The sequence below is a fragment of the Carlito syrichta genome, unplaced genomic scaffold (assembly GCF_000164805.1).
Source record: "Carlito syrichta isolate Samal-C Ts95f unplaced genomic scaffold, Tarsius_syrichta-2.0.1 Scaffold302045, whole genome shotgun sequence".
NCBI classification, from domain to species: domain Eukaryota; kingdom Metazoa; phylum Chordata; class Mammalia; order Primates; family Tarsiidae; genus Carlito; species Carlito syrichta.
In genome coordinates this window covers 169,799-179,681 of record NW_007246141.1, presented here as the reverse complement: position 1 = coordinate 179,681, position 9,883 = coordinate 169,799, and the positions used below count along the sequence as shown (strand labels likewise).

At 42.7% G+C, this 9,883-nt stretch overlaps 1 protein-coding gene across 1 annotated transcript in view; it reads right to left on the bottom strand.

The window, feature by feature from the left end:
- LOC103258271 (zinc finger protein 160-like) overlaps positions 1–9,389 on the bottom strand; it is a 26,842-nt gene extending 17,453 nt beyond the window's left edge. Inside the window, 3 exon segments of the mRNA XM_021711319.1 lie at positions 2,997–3,125; positions 3,623–3,749; positions 9,324–9,389. Coding sequence (XP_021566994.1) covers positions 2,997–3,125; positions 3,623–3,749; positions 9,324–9,338 — 271 coding nt within the window. The 5' untranslated portion in view covers positions 9,339–9,389.
- Positions 9,390–9,883: the final 494 nt, after the last annotated feature.

Here is a 9,883-nt window from a genome sequence, read left to right as displayed (position 1 = left end):
AGTAGCCGGAATTACAGGCATGCACTACCACGCCCGGCTGATTTTTTGATTTACTGTAGAGATGAGGTCTCGCTGCCCAGGCGGGTCTCGAACCCGCGGGCTCAGGCAATCCACTCACCTCAGCCTCCCAAAGGCGCAGGATTACAGGCTGAGCCACCGAGCCCGGCGATATGTCTATTTTTAAGCATCATTCTGTTTTAATTACTGTAGCTTTGTAATGTAGTTGAAATAGGGTACTGTAATGCCTATAAGTTTGTTCTTTTTATACAAGATTGCCGTGACTATATGGAACTGCTGACTAAATAAATGAAAAATAAGTTCATTTATAATGCATGGTGATATACAAGACAAAAGTCACACTGGTTTAAATAAATGATAGTAGAATTAAAATATGGAGACACCACTCAACTTCATAAGCTCCCTCAATAAAACTACCTGTCAGCCAGGCTCGGTGGCTCAGCCTGTAATCCCACGCCTTTGGAAGGCTGAGGTGAGTGGATTGCCTGAGCCCGCGGGTTCGAGACCTGCCTGGGCAGGCGAGACCTCATCTCTACAATAATTCAAAAAAATTAGCTGGGCGTGGTAGCATGCGCCTGTAATTCTGGCTACTCGGAAGGTTGAGGCGGAAGGATCGCCGGAGCCCAGCAGTTCAAGGCTGTGGTGGCTGGGAGCGGCCAATAGACTGCACTCCAGTCTAGGCACTCCAGTCTAGGCGACAGAGTGAGACTCCAACTCAAAAAAAACACAAAACTGTACCTGTCATAGGTTTGAACAACAAATGGAACAAAGGTTTCATTACTGACAACAAACAATGGCACACACAAGATGAAAAATATGGCATAAACAATAGTTTAGTCAAGAGCCTCATACACATGAAGTTGTGAACTTGACCACGGTGCTAAGAGAAATTCCTACACCATTGACTGCTGGCTCAAGGAAGATGCTCATTAGCATACATGATCAACACCATCACAGTGCCTTGAGAGACACTCTTGTGACACTCCTCAAAGGCCAGAATGACAACTGGAAACACTCATCAGTCAGGCACTCTGGATATTTTCTGTATCAGTATCCCAGAACAGCTGACAGCTTTGCTCAGGACTTCAAGGGGCATCTCTGTATGTAGCAGGATGATGCTTAAACATATTAGGCAAAGTGTTCTCCTTCATGTGTTTTATGTTATGTGGTAAATCCACTCTGTGAGATACTCCACAGGAAGCTATGAATAACGTAAAGGTGAGTTATCACTGCAAATAAATAAATAAATAAATAAAAAATAATAGGCCATTCCTGAGGAATGTGTACAAAGGGGACTCAAAAAAAACAGGAATTATTTTTGGAGAGCAGGTCCTTTGCAGTATAGACTTCCCCTACTACGTGAGTGTTCTAGGAACACATCAGTGTACCAGCCAGCATGGTTTTGAGAGTTGGAGAATCTTTCAACCTATTTGCCCATTTCATGATGGGTGATTTATGAGCACACCTGCCCACGCTGTATTGAGTACTCAGCAGTTTTGAACCAAAAACAGCATGACCCCCATGCCCCACCCTTCCGATTCACCTGATCTTAGCTCCAAAGGATTTTTTTTCGTTTCCCTGGATGAAAAAAGTCCTCAAAGGGAAATATTTTGCCAATGTGGAAAAAGTAAAACAAAAAATAGCAGAAACACTAAAAGAGGCATCAAAATTGACAAGCTCAAAAAACTGTCTTGAGCAGTGGAAAAAGTGTCTCAATAGGTGTACTGTATCAAAGAGTACTTTAAAAGTGACTGAAGTTTAAACATGTAAGAATAAATATACAATTTTTAATAAATCCCAGGTTTTTTTGGCTCCCCACTTTTATATCAAATGCAAGTTTGAGAAAAAATCATGCAAACTTAAGAGAATAAGAAATCCAGAAGAGCCAGGTTTTAAAATATGGAATAGTAAGAATTGTGGAAAAGAGATAAAAATACAATATACAGAGGTGAAATTTTGTGGGGTCTTGAGAAGGCCCACTGCATTCTTCCAACAGATGCTATGCTAAAGCTTGAAAAAAGTAAGTTACACATCCCCTTTAGGACTGGAGTCCGATGAGAGGACAGTTCTGCCAACTGTCTTTAAAATTATGCCAAGTAATAGTCCCAGAGGATCCAGCCCACTTCCTTGTTACACACACCTGAAAAACATGGCAAAAACTAAATGGAAGAAAAGGCTTGAGAGAGCATCATGAAGTTTCCAGGGTCCCAGATGCAAAGGAAGACCAGAAAGCATTCCCCATCTCAGAACCAGGTCTTCCAAGCACATGAAATGGGACATAACATGAATAGCTCCAGACATTAGGGCTGTGGAGGGTCAGGATTTGAACTATATGGACTGAGAACTGGGCATCAGATGGAATCAAGTATAGAAGGAGAGACCTAGAAGGAAAGTAACCTTTTCAAAAGGAACCAGGTCAGGTGTGATGGCTCACACCAACGCACCTTAGGAGGCCAAGGTGGGAGAATCGTTTAAGCCCAGAGACCAGCCTAGGAGGCATAGTGAGACCCTGTCTCCATAAAATATCAAAAAATTAGGCAGGCATGGTGTCATGTAGTTGTAGTCCCAGATATCTGGGAGGCTGAAGTGGGAGGATTCGCTTGAGTCCAGGAGTTAGAGGATGTGGTGAATTGCGATTGTGCCATTACACTCCAGCCTGGGCAACACACTGAGATCCCAACTGAAAAAAAAAAAAAGAAAAAAGAAAGGAACCAAAGTTATAGTGAAAGTCAGATGACAGAGTGTTATCCATCATGATGAAAACTTCCCATTTATCTGTTGGAGCTGCAACATCCCTAGATGGTGACAGGACAAACTATGATGCAACTAGAGGACACAGTGACAAGTGGAAACAAAGGCAGGTTTTCGTTCAGGGCTCACAGGATTTAAACTTGAATTTCCCACTGAACTCTCCCATTTGCAGACAGAGAGTTTCCATTTAATGGTGCGGCTTCCTCTCTGCCCCCCTGAGCTCTTACCTGTGATCACCCCCTCGATCCATTCCCACCCTTTTGATTTTCTTGCCATTTTCACTAGGCTCTCCACAGTCCAGGGATTCCTCCCTTGCTCCAACATGGAGATAATACTCAGGTCAAAACAAGACATTCCTGAAAAGAAAGGAATACAATGTGTCAGGGTTTTCCCAGAATCCCAGCCCTATATTTATGTGGAGAGAGAGGACATTACAGATGGATCTAGAAAAACATTTCCAAAATTCATCCTCTGGAATATCTCCCTCTTCATGGTTAGGAAACCATGAATAAGTAATAAGTAGACATCTAGTGCTCTGCCTTGAACCACTAAATAAAATCACAGGGGTAGAAAACAGGGAACTGGACATTTTAAAAGTCTGTTGTAAGGTATTATGCATACAAAAGCTTTGAACCCCTCCAGTGATATTATCAGGAAGGGGGCAGATCATCTGAAGAAAAAGGAAGATTAATGTCCAGATTCTGCATTACAGAGACTTTCATTTCTGAGTCAACACAGCTTCAATCTCAGTTAAGCAAGTCAAGGGCTTAACTGAGAAGTCAAGAGAAACACAAGGGAAAATGCAAACATACACAAGAACAGATCCTGACTTCCAGGAGAAAGTCATCCTTACCCAAGGAGACCAGGTGTCTGTAGGTCTCCAACATCACATCCTTGTATAAAGCCCTTTGAGTGCGGTCAAGGCACTTCCACTCCTCCTGAGAGAATTCGATGGCCACATCTCTAAATGTCAGAGGTCCCTGAAATGAAAAAGACATCTCAACAAAGGGCTACAGAGAGGTCTAACCTTCACATGCACGGAGAAGAGGAGAGAACTGTAAGAACAGATTCAGCTGAAGGGAGTGGGGCTGACATATCCAGCCTGTGATTTGGTTAACATATATATTTGTTTTCTGTCCCATTTTCCTGAGATGCCACTCACTTGGAATCTGTGGAATGCTAAGTGTTTTCCTGTATGCTGAGAAAACAGGTGGCCAGAGGCCCCTAGATGGCTTCAGAATGGGGGCTGGTCACCAAAATTCAAGGCAGAGATTAGAGGGCTGGGACTTTCACCTCTGGTACCCAAACTCCCAAGAGGAAAGAGGGGCTGAAGGTTCAGTTGATCACAGTGACCAATGATATAAACAACCGAGCCTACATGAAAATTCAAAAGGACAGGGTTCAGAGGAGCTTCGGGATAGGTGAACACATGGAGACCCCAGCAGTGTGGCACTCTGAAAGAGGGCACGAAAGCTCAGCATCCCTTTTCCCATACCTCGCCCAGTAGATCACTTCCGTCCTACTGTTCATCTGTGTACTGTATAATATCCAGTACAAAAAAAAGGTATATCTATGTAACATGTTTCCCTGCATTTTGTGAGCCTGTCTAGAAAGTTAGGGTTCAGGGGAATCCACAATTTATATCTGATCAGTAAAAAGCACAGGCCACAATCTGTGTTTGCAACCAGCAATGAAGAGTGTGCACTATGTGGGATTAAGTCTTCAACCTGTGAAATCTGATTCTATATCCAGATAGATAATATCAGTATTGAATTGAACAAAAGGGGCAGGGTGTGCACTTTGGGAGGCCAAGACAAGAGGATTTGCTTGAGCCCAGGAGTTCAAGATCACCCTGGGCAACATAGTAAGACCTTGTTTCCACAAAAAAATCAAAATAAATTAGCTAGGCATGGTGGCAAGTGCCTGTAGTCCCAGCTTTTCAGGAGGCTGAGGTGGAAGGATCACCTGAGCCCAGGAGATCGAAGCTGCAGTGAGCCATGATTATGCCACTGCACTCCAGCCTGGGTGAAAGTGAGATCCTGACTTAAAAAACAAACAAAAAACCCAGCTGCAGAAGTACTTGCTTGGCATTTGTGTGGGAAATCTCAATACATCTGGTATCACAGTAGCAATCTGAGTTGTGAGAGTATAGAAAGAAAACCTCACTCAGTGCTTAAACACTTTAAGGTATTTTTTAACAAGTTATGTGACCATAATTCTATGTTATTTACTTTTCCCTAAGAGGTTATGACATCCTCTAAATCAGTATGGATATCTCAGTTTTGCAGACAATACAAGAAATACACAAATAAAAACCCAACATAAACTTATATCTGTAGGTACTATTTTTGACACTCTAAATGATATCCAGTAACTAAATGAGCTAAAGATACCGAGTGGTATCTTCAGAGATGACAACGTCCACAGGTTAGCTGGGCATGGTGGCTCACATTTGTAATTCCAGCATTTTGTGAGGCTGAGATGGCTGGACTGCTTGAGCCCAGGAGTTCGAGATCACCCTAGGCAACATAGTGAGACTTTGTCTCTAAAACAAACAAACAAACAAAAAAGGAAAAAAAGAAACATAGGTCTAATGTAAAAACTGTGGATGGCAGCAATAGCAATGACTGACCTTTCTGAATACTGACCACATACAAGGCATTATTCTATTATTCTAAGGGCTTTTTTTGTACTAACTCGCATGGCAATCTAATAGTTCATGAGAGAAAGATCTGTTCCCATCTTACTAGGAGACAACTGTGTTACAGAGACGCTAAGAAACTTGTCTCAGGTCCAGGAGCACCCAAGCCTTTAAGAATCAAAATGAAATCTAAAGAATCAAAGAATTTAAACAGAAATAACATCAAAAGCAAATTTTTTTTTTTTTAGAGATGAGGTTTTGCTCTGTCACTCAGGCTAGAGTGCAGTGGTGTAAGTATAACTCGCTGCAGTCTCAAGCTCTTGGCCTCAAGTGATCCTCCTGCCTCAGCCTCCCAAGTAGCTGAGACTACAGGCACCTGCCATTGCATCTGGCTTCACAAGTAAATTGACAGTAGATGACTCAATTGAGAAAAGTTAAAGTAAGTTCAAGGGTAACAGCATGGAACTGCATAAAAGGTCATTGTAAACACACACATTTATTAAAAAAAAAAGCCGAGCGTGGTAGCACACACCTGTAGTTCCAACTACTTGGAAGGCTAAGGGAAAAGGATTGCTGGAGCCCAGCAGGTGGATGCTGGGGTGGCCGGGAGCATGCCACTGCACTCCAGCCTGGCCACCAGAGTGAGATTCCAGCCTGGGCACCAGAGTGAGACTCCAACTCAAAAATAAAAAATAAAAAAAAAAAATATATATATAAAACTTATTTCAAGTGAAGGTATGTCTTTGATAAAAACCATGGGCTTATGCAGCCATACACTCAAGCACACACATCACACAAACATAGAGTTAAAATAAATTACATAATAGGAGCTATGTCCCACTGACATTGTTTTCAATGATTTTAAAATTATCACTTTTGCTCACATGCATCTCAGCAAGTTGGGACAATGTAAATGCACAAATTGTACTTAATTTAATTTACAAACACTATTGTACAGTTAACTATCTTGAAAGGCACAACATAAAAGTACCATATAGAAACTTGAGCTCCAATCTCTATTAAGTGTACATACCCCAAAATATAGATACAATTTTATCCAGTCAGACTTAGGTACTTAAACATTAACAAAACCCAAATGGAGTTTATTAGTTTATTCCCCTAATAAAACCATAACATACGACTGAAAAACGTTTGAGTATTATACCATAATTGAATAGAGTTAGATGAAAAATATGTTTAAAGGCAGTGTTTACCTCAGGAAATTAGTAGATGATTAATATTGGACCAGAAAGAAAATTTGTAAACAAAACCAAAAAATAATACCTAACATTAAAGTGACAAAATTTCACCAAACATCCTGATCACCAGTAAACGCTGGACGCACTTCCTCTAATATGGAGAAAAGGGGGCTGGCCAGGGCTCCAGTCAAACACCACTGGACAAGACAGTCGAGCAGGGATTAGAAAAAAAAGATCAAAAAAGAGGAAAAGAGTGGAAAAAAGGTGGGTGAGGGGATGGACAGGGAAGAGAGCAGAGATCTGCATTTCTTAAAACTAGCAGATGACATCTGCAATCGAGGAGAACAGTCATTTAAGCATAAGAACCAATAATATAATGAAAACAGTCTTCCTTATTTAGTAGCTCTAATTACACAAAAAATGACACAATCCATAATTCCAATAGGAAATATACCATGGCATCTAATTAAAATACATTTCCAGACCTATGTAAAGAAATTCCAAAGACTGAACTGAAGTGATGTCAATAAGACAGAGGAACAGTAAGTCCTAAACAATACTTCCATCTTGAAGACACACATTTAATAACAATACTTGGTTCAACTGCCTTTGTAAGAAACCTAGAAACCGCTTAAGTTGGAACTCTTAAAAAAAAAAAAAAAAAGCCGGGTGTGGTGGCTCACGCCTGTAATCCCAGTACTTTGGGGGGTGGAGGCGAGAGAATTGCCTGAGCCCAGGAGTTTGAGACCAGCTTGGGCAACACAGCGAGAGCTCATCTCTACAAAAAAATCAAAAATATTAGCCAGGCATAGTGGTATATAACTTTACTCCCAGCTAACTGGGAGGCTAAGGCAGAAGGATTGCCTGAACCAGGAGGCTGAGGCTACAGTGAACCTTGATTGTGCCACTGCACTCCAGCCTAGGCAACAGAGTGAGACCCTGACTCAAACAAAGAAAACTCGATATACCACAATGAAACATTCACTGAAGAATTTTTATTAAATCCCCTAATGATATAGAAATCCAATTCCTCAGGTTGAGATGTGAGGGAGGGTAGAAGGCTTGACAGGAAAGATACTCTGAGCAGTATGTTTGTAATTTTACTATAAAACAAATACAAGGGGGACCCCCAAAAAATCCAGGAATTATATTTTGGAGGCAAGACCTTTACTTATAGTACAGGTTCCCCCCCCCAAGATAAGTGTTCCAGGAACCCATTGGCATCAGTGCACTAGCTTGTGCTGTCGTGAGAGGCTACCTTCAGCTTCAGTGAATTTGTTTAGAGATTCTTTCAACATGTTTGCCCATTTCATGATAGGTGACTGATGAGCCACCTGCCCACACTGCGCTGAGTGTTCAGAAGTTTTTGACCAAAAATGACATGTCCCCATGCCTCACCCTCCTTATTCACCCAATCTCACCCCAAGGGACTTTTTTTGTTTACCCAGATGAAAAAGTCCTCAAAGGGAAACATTGGTGGAAAGGTGAAACAAAAAACAGCAGAAGCACTAAAAGAATTGATAAGTTTGACAAGTTCAGCTGGGTACAGTGGCTCATGCCTGTAAACCCAGCATTTTGGGAGCCAGAGGCAAGAGGATTGCCTGAGTTCAGGGGTTTGAGAGCAGCCTGGGCAACTTTGGGAGACCTCGTCTCCACAATAAATCAAAAAATTAGCTGGGCATGTGGCGCATGCCTATAGTTACAGCTGTTTGGAAAGTTGAGGTGGAAGGATCACCTGAGTCCAGCAGGTTGAGGCTTTGGTGGCCATGAGCGTGCCACTGCACTCCAGTCTGTGCAACAGAGTGAGACTAAAAAAACAAGAGGATTTGAAGAGTTCTAGATACCTTATACATGTAGTTCACAATAGGGTTCGCGTTTCTATGAGAATCTAATTCTGCCACTGATCTGACAGGAAGGCAAACTCTGCTTACTGTGCTGCTCACCTTCTGCTGTGTGGCCTGTTTTTTAACAGGCTACAGACTGGTACTGGTGCACAGTCCAAGGGTTGGGAATCCCTGGTCTAATGGTAAAAAAGTTCTGTTCCTATGTCAGAAAAATGATAAGCATTCCCACTAAAACATCTGTTGCAGGAAACATCACATTATTTGAGGTATGATTTCCTGAGAATGCTTTAATGAATCTCCTGCTGATTGACATTTAGGTTGATTTCATACATTAAAATGGATGGTGGAATAAAACACTCTGTATTACTGATGTCTGCCTTAACTTTCCATCCCACTCCCAGTTATTTGGAGTTAGAAACACAGTGACTCACTTATTGGAAAGATTTCTTTCCCCTTAGTGCTCTCATTTTGCAGCATTTACTAGGTCCTTGTGCACATGAATATGTGACTTCCATGTGCAGCTCCTCTAATCCTGGTGTAGAGAGCACACAGTGCACCCAGGTGTGGCCCCTAAACAACCCTGCTGCCCAACAGCTCTCACACCATGGGGTCCGTACCCCATCTCCACCCACGTCTGGTGTGAGCCCTTCCCAGGACTATGGCCCATGGAGCCTCCTTGCAAGTTCACGTCACCACTTGGTCACAGGGAGATGGAATCTAAGTGGAGACAAGAGGAACCGAGGGAAAGCAGGGGTGAGTGTGAGCAGACACAGCAGGCAGGACGCGTCAGACCCAGAGGGGATGAGTAACTCCAATGCCTGGCATTTCAGAAAGGAAGGAAATGGTAATCCACCGAGAAGGTCGCTTTACCTGAGAGAGAGCCATCCCTGATGGCTTTTCTTGACTTCTCCTCCTCTTCTGGGCTTCTTCATGCACCATGAGGTTTTAGATGTCAACCCTGGATGGCAAAAACATGCTGCTCATTGCTCAGAATCAACATACCCCTGTCCTGTGCCACAACCACACACACAGGGAAGACCTCACCCTGTGGAAAGATGGTCCTCTGCTGCCCACTGCACCATGGGGACACAGAGACAATAAACACTTACAGGAATAAATGAATCTTATTCCTTTCTTCAGAACTGCTCCCCTCCTGGGGACGTCCACATACTCGCTGCAGCAGTGGTAATTTGGGCTGGCTTGAGCTCCCCCCCAGGGCACAGACCCGGCCCTGACCAAACCCCATGCAGAGGACAGTATCCCCTCACCTCTCTGGGGATCACGGGGTAACCTCAGCCCTCATAATGGAGGACACAGATTAGAATCAACTTTAAATACCATTAAGGACAGGCCCCAACCTATTTGAATGAAAGTTTCTGGGAAGGGGGCACAAGAGATGTTTCTACAAAACTCTAATGAGAAAACAGAAT